General features: G+C 44.7%; 1 protein-coding gene across 2 annotated transcripts in view; it reads right to left on the minus strand.

Annotated features, from left to right (window-relative positions):
- ITGA1 (integrin subunit alpha 1) overlaps positions 1–12,701 on the minus strand; it is a 462,364-nt gene extending 449,663 nt beyond the window's left edge. For both annotated transcript variants that reach the window (XM_029577630.1, XM_029577622.1), the window contains exon 1: positions 12,602–12,701. In XM_029577630.1, coding sequence (XP_029433490.1) covers positions 12,602–12,641 — 40 coding nt within the window. In that variant the 5' untranslated portion in view covers positions 12,642–12,701. The remainder of the gene's footprint in view (positions 1–12,601) is intronic.
- Positions 12,702–18,514: the final 5,813 nt, after the last annotated feature.

The raw sequence follows: 18,514 nt of genomic DNA on the forward strand, positions 1-18,514 counted from the left end.
CTGTAAGAGGGTGACCATAATCCTCACTTAATTCGGCTACAGATGGCTCACAGGTAGGGCCAGTGCAAGGGACTGAGGTGCCCTAAGCAGACTATTGTAAAACCACCCTATCAATCTACCTGGATAAGTCACTATTTCCTCAAGAAAATGGCTTAGAAAATTGTCCTCCTCAAGACTGAATTATAAAGGAAAAGTTAATATTTTTTCTGGCTTCTAAAAATGTTTGATAGTACCTAATTCATCCCATGAGTATATCTGTATGAGCAGTTTGAATATGCTGTGTCCTTAAAGCAACACTACTAGTGAATGTTAACTTTCTATAATTCAGTTGGCAGGCACAAGACAATTGTTAAGTTCTTTCCTTTTCATTCTGATATATAATTCCTTCACTAGAAGGTAGCAGCTTTCCAAAAATGTCTAGAAGCTTCTCCAGTGAATCCACTCCCACCTCTGTAAGTCAAAGTAAACTGAAGGCACCTATCTTTAGAAGAATCACCAGCACACCAAATAACAGAAAGCATACAGAGAGAATGGTCTCTAGGAAGGATATTTATTTATTTAAAACATATCTTAGTCACCTTCTGAGTCCAAAAATGATGGCATTTCTCAAGCCATGAGGTTTAATGATAATAAAAGGGGAACAATCAAAAGACAAATCAAAAAAGCCAAGTGACAAGTAAGTCTATAGTCTGAGGAATTTGTCTCTGGCACACCCCCAATTTACCAATTAACTAAAATTGAACAAAAATGTTCTTTCATAACCTATAACATGTTCAATTTATGTCTTTTAACATACATTTATGAATTTACGGTAACATCATACTACTGGCTCCTAAATTCACTGCTCCACACCTGTTAGCCTTAATCAACTATTGTCTTGTTGACATAGTGTGAAACCTCCTTTTAGCCAGTTTATATTCCCATGCTTTACTAATTTTCATATTTGGCAATCTGCCCCAGCTGTATCGTGTTAATACACGCTACTTTCTAAAGCATGCAGTGTGCTACTTGCTGACTAGTCATCCATACTATCTGTTCTAGGGGCTTGAGACACTAAGGACTATGTGGAGGGAAAAAGCCCTTAGTGCATCAGCCTTAGATTAAGAAGTTTACTCTTGGTGCACAGCATGCAGTGAACAGAAGTAGCTGGGTTTAAAATAGCATTGCTGTTGCTAATCAAATTTCTGTTACATCATGTATTCCATTTACTGACTTCATTGCACACAAGAAATCAATTTTCCTATAAGGTAATCAGAAGTTGTCTAATTAGAACCACAAGGAGCTTGTTCCAGGAGACATCGCATAAACAGACTAGCATACAGCAACATGGCAAATTTAAACCGCAATATATTTTGAATTAGAGACAAGTTAGTAAGCCAACTTGACTTTAGACTCTGATACTATTATAAGCTGAGTACAACTTAAAAACAGATTGATGGACCCTTGGTCTGATCCAGAATGGCAAGCTTTATATTATAATATATTCTTATATTTATACAATGCACTTAATTCTTTTCTTTCTCTCAACTAAAAGCAGTTATTAGTTCCTTCTGCCATTTACAGAACGGGATAAAAAGCTGCAATACTAGCATTGACTTTTGGTCTTGGGCAATCCTCATCACCTCATCCTGGCACCAAGCGACTAATAAATAACTAAATAAAACATCAATAATCCCAAAATCAACAGCCACTTTGGGATGCACATCACCCCCCTGAATCTCAGCTTCCTTCAGTTTTGTTTTGCCTTCAGCACTGCCCTCTAAACTGAGATTCCAGCACAGACATGGTAAATTATGCACGCGTGCTTCAGAGCATTGCTACCGAGCATGAATGAATGGGAGCCACAACTAACAGTTGGAAACACAGCGAAAATCCGTTAAAGTAAGTTTACGAAAATGGTTTACATTTATAGATGAGTCAAACTTGCAACATTACTATGTCAAGTAAAAAATCTTTGAACAGAGCAGCCAGTGATGAGCTTTAAAAGAGAAGTTGCTGCTTTTCAAGTTTGTAAGAACAGAAGAAATTGCCTTACTGCGTCACACAGAGGGTCCATCAAGTCCAGCATCCTGTTTCCAACAGTAGACAATACAGGTTACAAGTACCTGACAAGTACCCAATAGATCCCATGCTACTAATGCCTATAATAAGTAGTAGCTATTCCCTAAGTCAATATGATTACTAGCAGTTTATTGACTTCTCCCCCATGAACTTATCCAAACCTTTTTTAAACCCAGCTACACTGACTACCTTAACCACATCCTCTGACAATGAATTCCAGAGCTTAATTGTGTGTTGAGTGAAAAAGAATGTGCTACTTGCTAACTTCATGGAATGCTCCCTAGTCCTTGTATTATCTGAAAGAGTAAATAACTGATTCACATTTAGCCATTCACGTCCTTTCATGATTTTATATACCTCTCATATCCCCCCCGCCCCCCCCTTAGCCGTCTCTTCTTCAGGCTGTACAGCCTTAATCTCTTTAGCCTTTCTTCATAGAGAATATGTTCCATGTCTTTTATTATTTTAGTCGCCTTTCTCTATACCTTCTCCATCTCAACTATATCTTCTTTGAGATGCGGCGACCAGAATTGCACACAATATTCAAGGGGCGGTCTCACCATCAAGCGATACAGAGGCATTATGACATCCACCATTTTATTCACCATTCCCTTCCTAATAATTACTAATATTCTGTTTGCTTTTTTGATCGCCACAGCAAACTGAGCCAATAATTTCAATGTATTTTCCACTGTGACACCTAGATCTTTTTCCTGGGTCGTAACTCCTAATGTATGGAACCTAACATCAAGAAGCTAAATTTACTTTTTCAGCAGCACCTAAGTGTAAGGTGTGCAAGACAGCTGGCATTCACCTTTACCATGATTCTAATGTACAAAAAGGTACAGAGTTTTTGGTTTTGTTTGGGTCTTGGCAGCTTTTCTGCTCCTTTTGGGTTCCAGCTCAACCAGAACATGTTCCAACTAGGGCTACAGTGCCAAAATATCAAGAGCGTTCATTTGTAGTGACTGAGGGGAGGGGAGGGGATGTTTCTCGTTTTTATTTTATTGCTTTGCCCCCTCTCTTTCTAAGCTAGCCTTCCAGTGATAGTCCTCAGTGAGAGGATCATGGACGATAACGCCCTTCAAACCTGAATTCCACCTAAACGTATTGCTGCTGTTCTATTATTGGGATTCCTTCCTTTTCTAGGAGCTGCGATCATTGCCTTCACATTCTTCCCCGTTCCTGGCAGACCAGAGAACTGAAGTCACGTTCTGGAAGTAAACCTAGATCTCCCATATGGCAATGCACAACACAGCTACTGGCCTGGGCCATCATGCCTGCCCTGCAATTATTATACTTGCATTAAAGATACATTAAAGGTAACTTCTCAGACTGCAGTAATTATACAGTGGATTTTCAACTACTAAACAAAATGTTCTGGGCAGCAGTGAAATCATTAACATCCCAGCAAAGCTGCCACAAGCAAAGGGGGATCTTAGAAAAAGTGTGGGCAAAGCAGTAGGTGTGGATGGATCATATGATCTCTTTCTGCTGTAATGTTTCTATTTCTATGGTAAATGCCTATGAATCATGGAATTATGAAATTGCATTCTAATGCATTTCTATGAATTTTTATGTTCTAATAATGTATTGCTATGTTACCACCTTGTCCACTATGCTGACTCAGTCAAAATAGCAGGGTGGATGGCAGCATTGTGTGTTCAAATGCTACTGTAGTGGTATTTCTTATGTGCCATAAATATATAGCAACCAAAACAAAATTACTTCTGGGAATTTACAGATTTTTGGAGTCAATTGTTTATCTTTTGTTACTAAAGTTGTGGCCAGTCTTAGAAAAGATAACCCTCACATTTGTATGCTGTTATAAAAATGTATGTGTTTGGAATCCCAAGAGATAAAAATGTTTACATTTTTGGAATTTTGAAATTTTGTGAAATAAAATTTATTGTAAGGATTTTTTTTTCTTTTTTAGGCCTTGCAAGATGTAATTTATTATAAAAATGTATTACAGCTCAGCACAGATTTTGCTGTGCAGTAGAAAAGTATATGATACCCTTAAATGAAATCTTTTAACATTTAAAAATAATGGAAGATAACATTTATTCTTGTGAAAAATGTTTGGGTCATCCATTCTGAATAAATTATTTGCTGTGAAACGTTTTTCTCGATGATATGTTAGAATCAGGCCCTGGTCTTCAGCAATCCTGAGGTTGTGGGAAGGGCTGCAAAATCTCAGCCTTTCTGCAGAATTCTCCATTACCCGCAGAATCAACATGGGAAAGCAAGAGTTGGAGGGTTGGTAGCGACCACATTCATCCTCCTCTCTTCCTCCCCCTCATGGCCCTCCCACCCTGCATGGACCCAGGCTTCTTTGGAGGATGACGACAAGGAGGACAGCCGGTAGTATGGTGCCTTGGGCTGTAGAGTCCTCTTCTGCTAGCTGGGCCCAGGATCTTGCTCTTTGGACCACACCACATTGCAGTGTCCTGCATGGTTCAAACTGTACCACTGAATGAGAAGGATGAGGCATTGAGACACTGCACTGCCCTGCTCTTCCTCCTAAGAAGCCTGAATGAGAGCATGAGTGAGGTAATGGGGGAAGGGCAAAGGACAACAGCATGAGGGATGCAGGGGAGGAAAGAGTCAAGGACATGAGGAGATTGTGGAGAGGAGATGGAGAGGATGTAGAGGGGCAAAAGCATGAGTAAGGAAATTGTGGGGAGGGGATTGGTGAGGGGATTGAGGATGCTGTGGAGAGTGAGTGATATGATCTGAAGGGAGTATGTGGAGAGAAATAAGGAATGAGGAGATTGAAGTGGCTGTGAAGGGCTCAACCCTCTCTTTCCTGTTCCTCAATCCAGAAATTCTTTTTCCTCACCCCTTCCTGACCACCCCATTATTAAGGTTATTTATTATTTGTTAAATATTATTGATATTTCACTGTTCCTTGTAATAATGTTCATTGGTTGATTGTTATTGTTCAATGTTCTATGTTAAAAAACCTGGTCTAACCTCCCAGACCAGGGCAACCTTTTTGTTACTTGTAAACCGGATTGATTTGTATTGCATACAGGAATTCCGGTATATAAAAATTAAAAATAAATAAATAAATAAATAAATAAATAATTCCCTTTCACTCTCTTTCCTCAGCTCTCTGACTCCCCCTATTCTCCCTGCTCTTTGTGCCTACATTCCCCCAGCCACCCTCGATCCCTTTGCCCCTTCTGACTGAGATCCCATCTGCAACTCTCTCCTCCTAGATCTCTTGTCTATTGGCTGTTGCCAGCCGAGGTTAGCACTACCTGTTGGGATGTCACGCAGGTCCCCTCCGTCGGTAGGCGGAACTGGTTGGAGCAGGAACCTGAGCTGGGCCTTCACCTGTACCCATCCTCGTTCCCCGCAGGTTGCACCCTTGGGTGCCGGGGCAGGCAGGACTTAGGTGGGGTTCCTGATGAAGAAGAGGTTGGCCAGGTACTAAGCAGGTAGAGTCCAGGAACATACCGGGGTCAGAGGCAGACAGCAAGCAGACAGAATCCAGGGGCGTTCCCAGGTCAGCGGCAGACAAGCAGAATCCAGGGGCGTTCCCAGGTCAGAGGCAGGCGGCAGGCAAGCAGAATGCAGTGGCATTCCAAGGTCAGGATCAAGACAAGCTGGACAGGAAATGGGTAGCAGGGCAGGAACACGGAGGCAGGATGCAAGGCAGGGGCACAAGGCAGGAACACAGGCGTAAGGCTCAGCAGACAGCAGCTCACTAGGAGGAAACCTATTGCAAGGCAAAACAGACTGCCGGGGTCCAAACCTAAATAGGATGCCGGTCCTATTGTCACTTCCCAGAGCCTGGTCCCAGACCACTTTAAGAGGCGGGGTGTGCGCCTGGAGGCCCGCCCGCGCACAGATCTGTCTGCATGGGGGCCCCAAGCAGGGGAGGCGCACTGGAAGCGACGCCAGGGAATCGCCGCCAAAGGGCAGGCTGTGCCAGTAAGTGGAGTCGGCCGTGTGGCCATGCAGCCAGTCCGCGCAGCATTGTCTTTCTCCAACCCCCAGATGTCTTCTCCTATTCCAGTGATGATGAATTCCAGTCCTCAAGTGCCACAAACAGGCCAGGTTTTCAGAATATCCACAATGAATATGCATGACATAGATTTGCATATTCATTGTGGATATTCTGAAAACCTGGCCTGTTTGTGGCACTCGAAGACTGGAGCTCCCATCACTGTCCTATTCTCTATCTCTCTCCTCCTTTCCCAGCACCGATCACTAAGATCTCTTTTTGCCTAAAAAGAACCCAATAAATTAGCTGGACTCAGAATAAATGTCAGAAAATGGCTGTTTTTACAAAGGCAAAAAAAAAAAACCTATTGCATAACTATGCAAATATATTTAAATGTACACAAATAAATCATATAATTGCCACAGAATTTCAGAAACTTGCTGCAGGTTTTTCTAAACCGTGCTGCAAAATCTACCTCTGACCTGCTGCAGGAAAGTGGGGGCTGCGGTTAAAACTGATGGTTTTGATAATTTGGTTCCTCCTTTCAAACAAGATAAATACGGTACAAACCATACAGAACAGAACTAAAACAACAATTACCAGAAGTGAAATTACCCAAGTAGCCTATAAGATTTACCAGTAGCCCAAACTGCATTCAGATACAGCATGTACAATGCATGCACATGAATTTTTATTTTCTGGTTTACATTATGGAATGTTTGTTACAAGCGCTAATGAAGATGGAAAAGTAAAATCCTTCCTCTCTGTCGCAAAACAGAAATTGCATTCATGCACCCTGCTTTACATGGGATAGCAGTGTACATTAAAGCCCTTTTCTATGCCGCTCAGATGACTGAAGATCATTTTAATTACTTGCTTCTCAGCACTCTCTTATTTCTAGTATGACAGCCAGGACTCACTCTAATGTCAGGTGGCAGAAGAGTTTGAATTTATTAAAAACGTATATTCCTCTACCTTTTAGAGAAGAAATCTACTCCACTATTCTCTAAGAAGAAACAACTGATGTTTGCTACCATTTGGAAACCCTACTTGAATTCTCTACCAAAAGATTTGCAACACATAGTTGCCTCAAACCATAGCTGATTTCTGTACTTTATTTGGCTGTCATATTGTCCCCACTAGTTTCATTATGGGTTTTCTTGCTATTATTATTTCCTACTCACTAATTAATGTCTCTCTAATAATTATTGTCTCTTTATTATTACCAGATTGTCGAATTAAGGTGCTGGGAAGGGGGAGGGAGGGAATGCAAGGGATGGGCGGGGACATGGGAAGGGGGCGACGGAGTGATTTATGGGGATTTAGGGTTTGTTGTTTAAAGTGTGTACTGTTAGACTACATATTCATTCATGCTGATAAGATGTATTCATGCACTGTGGTATTTTGGTTGAAAATGAATACAAAGTATTACAAACAAAAAAAACGTATATTCCGCACTTCAATTGAAAGGACCATTCCAAGGTAGTTCACATTTAAAAAAATCATTCATAATAGATCATTGTTACAAATAAAATACATAGACATGGCTTCGGGTCCCAGAGCCAGCTGGGCCCATGCTCCCAGATTCCAGCAGACATTGCAGAAGAGCGACACCTACTGGTTAGCTAAGAGCCCACTAGTGCCCCACCAACACTCAGAACTTGTGGGGCAAGGGCTGAGCTACAGGAGAGAGATTAAGGGGGCCGATGCAATAAGCCGCGCGTAAAAACGTGTGTCCAAACTGGGCACCCGGTTCTTTTTATATCGCACACAGCCACATCTCCTGGGTGCCCAATGCAGTATTGTAATGAGGTGCCGCACAAGAAAGGACGCCCTAGGGATCAAATGTGCATCTCCAGCGCATCCTTGGCATCAGGCACCCAGGAGACGTAGCTGTGCGCACAGACACAGGTTAGGAAAATGGACACTGGTAAATTAAGAGTCCATTTCCCTAAGCTGGTCACAGTCAAGACTTTTTTTTTTTCACGTTGCTGCGTTCTGCGGTTCCTCCTACTTAGTATCACGATGATACCAGAAGTAGGAGAAACCGCAGAAAGCAGGATTTTTTGGTTTTTTTTTTAGTGATCCCTTGATGCTCGGCAAGTCAACGCCAGCTCCGAGGCTGGCGTTAAATTTGCTATGTTAAAAAGTGCGCGTTGGGCGCACGGCAATTTTTTTGCATCGAGGTAATAGCTAATAGCCTCATTTACATGCCATTTACATGTGATTAGAACAATTAGCTTCGTGTATTTTGGACACGTTAATCCCCTTTTTGCATCGGGAATCACACCGGGTGTTAGTCTAGCACATCGAAAACGCGCATCCAATTGCTGGTTAAGCTGTGCTGTGCACTAGCCTGAGTACACGATATGCACTGGCCCCTGAATAAGCAAAGACTCCAGGCTGTTACAAAGTAAGGCCCACGGCATCCTTGCCCAAGCAGAGGTCAATTCTGATTGTGCTGGAAGCCCAAAGGAGCAAAAGAGAAACTATCAGCAAAACAAAACAATTAATACAAATTACAAAAGCAAAATGTTTGTTTCTGGATAGAAACCATTGAGCAGAATGGCAGTCCCCCCACCAATTGAAAACCTACATTGCACAAAGTTCAAAATTACGCTAACTCTATTCTTGTTACCTTAATCAGAAAGCTCCAAAATATGTTTTTGGTATTCTAAATATTCTACGTTACTTTCAAAAACATGGCATTTGTTCTTTTTGTTTAGGAAAAAATTAAGATAGTAACTACAAAGAGCATTCTTTCCATAAAAAGAGGAAAAGCCAAACCAAAAGCTAGCCTGAAAGCACGAGAGAACACTATGCAGAACTATCCCATGAAACACTCTTCCCATCATTAAAACAACACTAAGAGTTTTGTATGAGAAGACAGAACATCTTGTCACAGTGGTCATTTATTTTATGCCAAGCAAAAAAAAAAAAAAAATGGCAATACATAAAAAAGAAAGGCACGAGAGAGGCTTCTCTCAATGACGAGAGGCAGAAGGTGGCACGGGAGCGGGCGGATATGGTGGCTGTGGCTCGGAGCCTGCTGCCTGAGCCAGTCCCCTTGCTCGGGGCTATTGGGCAGCAGCAGCTGAGACTCCTGCGGTCAGCAGCAGTTTAAGAAGGGAAAAGCCCGTGGACCCCCTCCTTCTCCTGCTATAACTCTTCAGCCTCTGCGGCTTGCTGCCATTTCCTGTTTGTGGCTTCAAGTCCGGAGCTGGATGCCTCTTCCCCCCGGGGGCTGCTCTTTGCCCCGCACCACAGCCTCAGGTGGCAGGAGCCTCTGCGTATGAGGAGCCGGGAGAGAGACATGGACAAATAAAGTCAGCTTTCCCAGTGCCGCATGTTTACACTGCAAGACCTGAAGCCTTACAGGGACATGTGCTCTACTTTCAAGCATGGTGGGAGGAGGGGCACCCTTCAGCTGCCCCGCCCCTTGATGGATCTACAAAAAACAATCACTTTTCTTCCACACCCCTTAATGGGGGAAATACACACATTCCAGGCCCAGTCCTTGCCTGAAACTAAGGGGCCGACGCAATAATCTTAGCGGAAAGCTGGCGCTGACTTTTCAGCAAATCGGAAGGTGGTCCCACGTAGCCAAGGCAAAAAAAACAAAGAGACAACCTTATACCGTGGAAAGATTTATTAATTTATTGTAATACAGAGCCCGACTCCGGCCAAGTTTCGCCAATTAAGGCTGCATCAGGGGATGACTTCTGATGGCAAAAGAAACTACATAAGTATATTCTTTTGTAGTAATATTATCAAGTCAAATTTCAATCTTGATCCTGCATACAGCTCTCTTCACTTTGCGAACTGGCAGCATATCTCACTCAAAATTGTGTAGGAATAAGGCAAAAATAAACCGATGTGTCTATAATATTTTGCTTTCTATTTAACAACCTCTCAACCGCAATAGGACAAGTCCTTGTAAAGGTCTCCCATGCGGGCGTGCTGACAGCTCCGGAGCAGCCCTAGTTCTCTCTCCCCTCCTCCCGGGGGCAGCCGGCGGCGAGAGCGGCTTCAGCAGCCCGGGGCGGATCAGGCGCTCCCCACGCGAGGCGGCTTCCAGCAGCCCCCGCCGGCGAAGGTGCATGAACGCATGCCGTGACCTGAGTGCCCGGCTGGACATCAGAGGTCACGGCGTGCGGAGAAGTGGTGGCTGCTGAAGCCGCTCTCGCCGCCGGCTGCCCCCGGGAGGAGGGGAGAGAGGACTGGGACTGCTCTGGAGCTGTCAGCGCGCCCGCACGGGACACCGGCACCCAGGGACGCGGCCAGGGCAGGTGAGCAGGGGCTGGGGGAAAGTTTGCCCGATCCTGGCTCCTCTAAAGGTCTTGGGGGGGGGGGGGTGGGGGTGGGTGAGGGGGTCAGGCAGAGAAGCAATCATTTGCACAGGACAACAAAACAAATTGCACCAGCCTTTCTCCTGTATCCACTTCCTGGTACTTGTCATTTCAAATGTCATTTGAAATGACATTTGAAATGACAGGTACCAGTGCACCCAGGATACTGTATACGTGCTGTATAGCGCTCTATACAGTAAAATGGATTGCGCTTCATGGACACTTCATGGACGCGCTTTTTTGCGTGCTTCATGAATGGCTTGCATTTGCATGCCATTTAAATACTGTATCGAGCGGTATGTGATCCGGACTGTGCGTGCGGCAAACGAGGGTGCGCCCGGCACTACCGCACTCTTTCTTCCATGTCCTTACTGTATCGGCCTGAGAGAGAGGGGTGGAAGGCAACAAAGCAATTGAAACAAGCACAATACACAAAAGAAAAGGCTCTAATAAGTGAAGGAGGACACTGGAGACCAGGCAAAAAGGAAAGGAGGAGGGAGGGAGGGAGGGGATGCGAGCAGGCTAACTAGGAGCCGCCCTCTCACCCCCTAGAGATGTTACCTCTCTGTTTCCTGTCCTTCAGCCTGCAGGACCTAATTTATTGTCCTTCCCTCCTGTGCCCAGGCTGGGGCTGAAGGAATTTGCTATTTGTGTCCTTCCCTTCTGGGTGGGGCAGGGAGGCTGCAAAAAAAAGGGGGTGGGTTAGTGTGAGAAGAGGGAGCAGGAGCAAAGAAAAGGGTGGGGAAGGTACCTACTACAGCCCTGTCAGGCCCATACAGTACGGCCGAGCGCACCGTTTAGCACCCGTTTGGCCACGCGTTTTTCGAGGCAAGGCCAAACCCCCGAAAACTAATAGCGCTCATCACATGCAAAGGCATCTTGATGAGCCTATTAGTTAGTCACCCCGGGATACTGAAAGTAAAATGTGCAGCCAAGCCGCACATTTTACTCTCAGAAATTAACGCCTGCCCAAGGGCAGGAGTTAAATTCTAAACAACCTGGAAAAGTGTACAGAAAAGCAGAAAATACTGCTTTTCTGTACACCCTCCGACTTAATATCCTAGCGATATTAAATCAGAGGAACCTAGAATAAAAATAAATAAATAGACAGATAGGTAAATAATTAAATAAATGAATAAAAATTCCCCTGCCAGTCAGTGGGATAGAAAAACGGATGCTCAATTTTACTGGTGTCCGGCAAAATCAAGAGTCAGTTGTCGGACCCGCTGACAGCTACCTCTACCGCTAATAAGGAGGAGCTAGGGATGCACTATTGTCCCTAGCACCTCCTTATTAGCGCAACACCTCATTTAAGTAGAAAATCGCGCTCCCAGGAGAGGTGCCTGGCATTAATTGCTGAGCACTCCCAAAAGTTGTACAGAAAAGTTAAAAAAGTTAAAAAGTTTAAAAAAAAAGTGCTGGCGGTCAGGTTTGGCGCAGTCGACCCTAGCACCCCCTTGACAATGCGACCCTTAATTTAAATATTGCATGGCGCCCCCAGCAGGAGTATCTGGGGGCGCATTAGGAAAGCGGGCGCTGAACACTCAGTGCCTGCTTTCAACATGTTTTAATTGCATCGGCCCCCTAAACGAGGAAGGATTTCAGGCTGTTGCTAAAGAAGGCTCATGGCATCCTCACCCCAACCGAGGTCAATTCTGATTCAGCTTCCAGCACAAAGGAGCAAAGGGAAACAGTCGGCAAAACAAAACAATTAATACAAATTATGGCAGCAAAATGTTTGCTTCTGGATAGAAACCATTGAGCAGAATGGCAGTCCCCCCCCAATTAAAAATATACACTGTTCAAAGTTCAAAATCACGCAAACTCTATTCTTGTTACCATCATCGGAAAGCAACACAATATTCTTGGGGAATTCAACATACACTACTTTACTTCCAAAAAACATGACGTTTGCTATTTTTGTTCATGCTTTTGGAGAAAATTAAGAGATTAATTACAAAGAGCATTCTTTCCGTAAAGAGAGGAAAATGCAAACCAAAAGTCTGAACTCTCGTGTTGCTCCCTTGTCTATCGCCCATTAGCTAGCCTGTAAAGCAAGAGAGAACTAAGCCAGGAAACTCTCTTCCCATCATTACAACAACGCTAAGATTTCTGTATGAGAAGACCAGAACATCTTGTCACAGTACTCAATTTTTTATGCCAAGGAAAAAAAACAAAACAAAAGGTTAACCATTCTACTAATAGATAAGGACGACACGAGAGAGGCTTTTCTCACCCGCGAGGAGGCAGAAGGCAGCGCCGGAGCGGGTGGGCATAGTGACCGTGGCTCTGAGCCGTTCGCTCTGCTCGGGGCTGTTGAGCAGCAGTGACTGAGACTCCTCCGGTCAGCACTCAGCAGCAGTTGAAGGGAAAAAAAAAAAGCCCCTTGTGCCCCCCTCCTACTCCTACTGTAACTCTTCAGCTGCTGCTGCTGCTGCTTGCAAGCATTTCCTGTTTGCGGCGTCTTGCGACTCCCTTTCAAGTCCGGACGCCGGACGCCTTCCCCCTTGGGGCTGCTCTCTGCGCCGTACCACAGCCCCAGGTGGCAGGAGCCTCTGCGTATGCGGAGCCGGGAGAGAGACATGGACAAATAAAGTCAGCTTTCCCAGTGCCGCATGTTTACAGCAAGACAGAAGCCTTACAGGGACATCTGCAGTTTAATTAATGCGTGTTTCAAATAGCATGCCAAACCGAAGGCCAATGGGAACACAGCAGCCTAGTTTGTGGAGTTTGAAGAGCCCGGTTAATGGGTGTAGGAGTGCTTAGCAAGCCTCCTCGAACTTGTTTATTTCTGTTCCCTGGATCTAGCGCTGGATTTAGATTTTAACTTCTCCTAGGCACCGTTGGTGCTTTTACCCTTCTCCCCATCCCAGAAAGGTAGCAGAACAGGGAACAGAAGTTAGGAACAGCCCCCACATTTTCTTGCAGTTGATCAAAGTTAAGATTCTGCACAAAAATTAGAAAATGTGGAAGCATATTGGCATTTCCATATTTTCTATTATATTAATATAATTTTCCATCCTTGCTTGTGTCTTTATAATTTATTTTATTGGGTGAGGAAAATGATCTCAAATATTGGCACAGGGAGGAGATCTCTGGGATGGAGTGAAGAGAGGATCAGGGATGTGAAGAGGAGGGAGAGAGATATCCAAAGATGAGGTGGGGAAGACTGAGGAAGGGGGAGGATAAAAGGGGAATGATCTGATTTTTGAATGGGAGGGAGATTCTGAGATTTAGGTAATGGAGAAGGGAGTAGGAGGAGGGGATCAAAGGAGATAGGATCTTGGATCAGGGGTTGAAGGAGAGGTTTTCAGAATTTGGGGTGAAGGAGTAGATAAGAAAGAAGGAAGGTTCCAGGATCTTGGGGACAGGGTCAGATTTAAGATTGTTGAGCCCTTAGGGGCAATCCATAAATGACATCACACTATTTTGGCATGACATAACACCCCCCCCCCCCCCCCTTGTCACTCCATCACAAATCTCCAAACCCTCTTGTCACAAAAGTGGTAAGCTCCCCCCCCCCCCCCTGTCGGAGCATGACGTCATTTATGGACAGCCCCTTAGGCAGTGCCATGGCAATGGGTGCCTCTTTGAATCTGTGCTGGCACATGACACTATAGCAAGCAGAAGCTGGCTTCTCTGTGGCCTGGATGCGTTCAAAATTTGACACCCTAGGCAATTGCCTATGTTACCTATGCCGAAATCCGGGCCTTCTTGGAGATAGAATCTACCAAGTGTGAGGGGATCCAAATTACAGTGGGTAAGGGGAAGTGCTCCTAAAACTGTCCTGGCTCCGTTCTCTCTATTGCTCCTTTAACCTCCTACCCAATCTGGCACATGTACACACACACGTACCGCACACATACACAGAGAGTGATGTCTTCTTTCTTACACACACCATAAACTTTGCTCCTTCCCTGTTCCCTTTTATCTCACATATAAGCACATGCCCCCAAAAGCTGATACCCCCTTCTTTCCCACAATGATCTCTCTCTCTCAGCCCCCCCCCCCCAACAATAATTCCCCTCCCATTCTCTCTTCTCTACCCTTCCCTGACTTCCCTGATCCCCCTTTCATCCTCTGCTCTTACCTCCAGAGGCCAGCAGCAGGAAGAGGAAAGCAATGGTGATGCCTCAGGCCTCATCTTGTTTCTCTGCCACTCGGGCCCCAGCTCCTGCTCTGAACTGTGCAGCACTGTGATGTCCGACGTGGTTCATAGCAGCAGTCGGGCCAGGAGGCAGAGGAGGAAGAGGACGCAGCCTGCGGCACCTTTACAGTTCTCCTCCTCCTGCGGGGTCAGATCGTCATTGGTGACAGATATCACCAGGGGGAATGGGCATCAGGGAGGATGGCCAGCAGGACTACTGTTTGTGGCACCCGTGAGTCACATACAGAGAGGAGTGGGGAGCAGCACAGGCTTTGCTTCCCATGAATAAATCTAACCAAAAAAGGCAAGTGAGGATGTGAAAATATCACACACAAATAAATCTTCAGAATACAAATCAAAGCAGTGAAACTGAACCCAATTTTTGTTTACAAGGAGGAAAAGTTCTCAGACATTTAAAAATGCCATTACTGATAAGCAGTTGAGTTAGAGCATTTGGAACGTTGTATTCATTGGTCTAAAAACCTCCGCCGGCACTTTACTTACAAAAAACACTTTTTAATGAAATTTGTGATTTAGTCTAAAAACTTACAATGGAAATGTATTCAGTCCTTCTTTAAGCTAATTACTGTATGAAATTAAGACTATGGCTTAGCCTCCCATGGGTCACATTGGGAGGGGGAAGGTGCATTGCTAGGTACTTAAAAGACTCAGAGGCCTTTTATTTACCTAGCAATGCTCTGAGATTTTAGTAATTAAACTCAAAGTTCATGATAAGTCCTCCCCGCAACTCTGATACCAGTCCTCTTAAAAACACACTATACTGGTTAACTGAGATCTTCCTGTCTAGGATTGGCCTTTGAGCAAGGGTGTCGCCAGCATCAGAGCTGGCATGAAGGAGCAGCAGCTCCTGGGGGTGATAGTTTATGGCTGAGCCCATTAATGAAATTGGAGCAGCCTGCCCAGCTGGCAAAAGAAGCAGTGTCTTGCCCAGTAAATCCTCTCTGTTTGTCTCTGTTCCAACCCCCAACCCCCTGAAGGTAGCCAGCAGAAGGAGCAACATGGAGCCCAGCCCACCCTATTCTCTCTGCGCTTTGCGCTGCTCTGCCCCCTCCTTCCCAAATGGCTGGCTGAAGGTGTGCTGCATAACACAGCATCAGCTTTCTGTGCCGTGCTGAGCCAGTCTCATGGTATGAGCTGCAAGATCTATGGAGATCTGCATGGCTCACACTGCAAGACTGGTCCTGCACAGCATAGGAAGCTGATGTCTAATATGAACTGCTGCTCCTACTACTGGTGGGGGAAGGGGAAGAGGAGAAGGAGAAGCACAAGTGAAAAAGGATCAGTGAGGGGGAGTGCGATGGGAGATTTCCAGGGTCAGGAGGATACTGGGAAATCATTAAGGGGGTCAGAGAAAATGAATGTGGATAGAGTTTTATGGTGATCAGGGGATAGTGAAAGAATGTAGGTAGAATCTTCCAGGGGTCAGGGGAAGGGATATAGGGAGAGCTTTCTGGGTATGGGGGGCAGATGTAGAGCGAGACGTCCAGGTGTTGTGGGAAGAGCTGTCTGAGAATGGGGAGTGGGGATGAAAGGATGAAGGGGGAACCTTTTAGGGCTGATGGGGATGTGGTCAGAACATTCTGGTTGCTGAGGGGAACGTATGAGGGGCAGCATTTCTGGGGATCTGGCAGAAGGAAAATTGAACCTGGGATGGGGAACCAAGAGAGAGAGAGAGATTGAGGACAGGAGATGAAGAGGAGGGAGAGAGACCTAGGAGGGAATGCCTCTGCTCATTACATACAGGCCATACACCTGTACGTTTACTCACATACTGGGCAATTTTGTAAAAGACCATTTCTGCAGTAGGCCCTGATTTGCCCATGGAAATGGCTTTGAGAATTACTGTCCCAATGTACAACCACCATGCAAGCAAGCAGACTGCACTGGAAGAGTGAAGGGGATACACTGTACTGATTGATTCGTACACTATCAGCGATATGCTTCTAGTTCTCACCAGCCTGACTGTCTTCCCTCCTGCTCCCTATGCAAGACAGGATGGGAGAGGAGATGACAGGAGAGGAGGTAGTGGACTAGGGAGCAGAGCAGCTTTGCTTTGCCTTCTCAAACCTCGGCCCCCTCTCCTTTTCTTGTCCGCTGTTTTGAGCAGAAAACAGAGGTCTGCTTTCTGCTGAGTGAAGTGCAGCCCAGCTGGGAGGCAACAATTTTTCAGCAGGAATACGACCCCCCAGATTTTTGCCGCCTTAGACACAGGCCGAGTGTGTTTATTTGCAAATCCAGGCTTGCCTAATATGAAGGACATCTTCCTCATTTTATTGAAAGGAAATCATGTATCTGAAATACCAAACTCAGATAGCCCTTATTTACATTTCTGATCTCAGGGAGAAAAGGAGGGGTTAGGGATGGAGATATTAGGAGTACACCCTCCATCTTCCAAAAAAAAAGCCAAATATAGAATTTAGTATATAGGGAGAACCATTCTGAAAGCCAGTTAACATGGTTTGAAAACACTTGTTACCTGCATAAACGGACATTTTGAAAATTGCCCACCCTCAATGTTGGTAAAAGTATATATGGTATTACACAGCACACACACTTCTATTAGCATTGGCAGGAGGCGCTCCCAATAGTGTATTTATATTGGGGGAGGAAAATAACATACATGTTTAGAGATGTGTGTTCTTTGAAATAAATTAGTAAAACACAACAAATAAGTCCATATATGTTTCATCTGTGGACACCTGAAATAAATGAAGGGGGTCCCACAAATGTAAGAAAAAATATTCATCTCATTTGTTTATGTTTCCCATTTAAGTCTATGGCACATTCAAGCCTATGGCTGTGTTCTGTGTAAATAAACAGGTGGAGGGTAACTATAGCAACCACTCTTGTTTGTGTGACTTTGTGGTCTTATCAGAACTAAGTCAGGACATGTTGACAAGACAACCACAGAGCAGCATCTTTTAAAATAGCATATAGCTGCTATCTGTATCAAGTGACGCTGACCTACTTCTGCTGTAAAGTCTGAGCATGTGCAAGAAGCAGCCTTTATTAACTCTCTAGCTGTTGGCAGAGAACAATGTGTTTGTAGAAGCTCTCAAAGAGTTTTAAAAATAGCTTAGCAACTTTTGGGTTTGGCATTGGTTAAAAGCTGCTTCTGATCTCTCTGTTGCAGCGGTCTCACTGATACTATTCTTCCTCAGCTCTCCAGGTATAGCTTGGGAATTTATAACTACTCTTTTCACTGCATTGCTCTTATCCTACTGTTTCAATTTTTATAATTGCCAGCACTGCTATCACTGCCCCTACCACTCCAAGGCCTTGGTACTTTAAGGTGTTTCCTCCACTGCTCCAACTGTCTACAAGGTTTCCTTCCAAATCCCCTTCCCCTATGGTACTTACTGACTCTTGCTCATGCCCTAGCCATCTGATGCTTTATACAGGCTTTATCAACCCAGGAATCTTTAATAGTTTCATGTTCTTTGACATTTTCTTCAAACTCTGTTTCCTTATGGTTCTTGTGATTATTGTTCTCATCTGGTATTAGCCTTTGTTGGATTATACCAAAATTCAAGGACTGCAGAAATGCAGCACCTATGATTACTGCTTCTGAAGTACTGGAGGCAATATTTATAAAACTGATGCAGCAGAAAAATCATCTGAATCAGTGGTTCTCATCAGGTGTGTTGCGAGGTCACAGAAGGTGTGTCACAGAGTGTCCCACAGACCCAACAGAAGGCTGCTACTTTCCTCATCAGTCTAGATAGGAGTTGGCTGATTTCTCCATTATTGGGTATGACAGGAAGCTGCTTTTGCTTCCTTCTCATCTTCCTGGTCCAGTGGGAGGATATTCACTTCTCTTTTTCCCAGATCAGAGCAAGATATCACAAACTCCTGTTCATGTGGACCGGCAATACACCAACTTTATCTCCCTCTACTTGGCATGGCAGTGAGACTGCTGATGTTCTCTTCACCCCATGGGGCCTGGACATGAAAGCAGGAGCATGAGCAAGAGAGGTGCAT

This window comes from Rhinatrema bivittatum, chromosome 1, assembly GCF_901001135.1.
Source record: "Rhinatrema bivittatum chromosome 1, aRhiBiv1.1, whole genome shotgun sequence".
Taxonomy (NCBI): Eukaryota; Metazoa; Chordata; class Amphibia; order Gymnophiona; family Rhinatrematidae; genus Rhinatrema; species Rhinatrema bivittatum.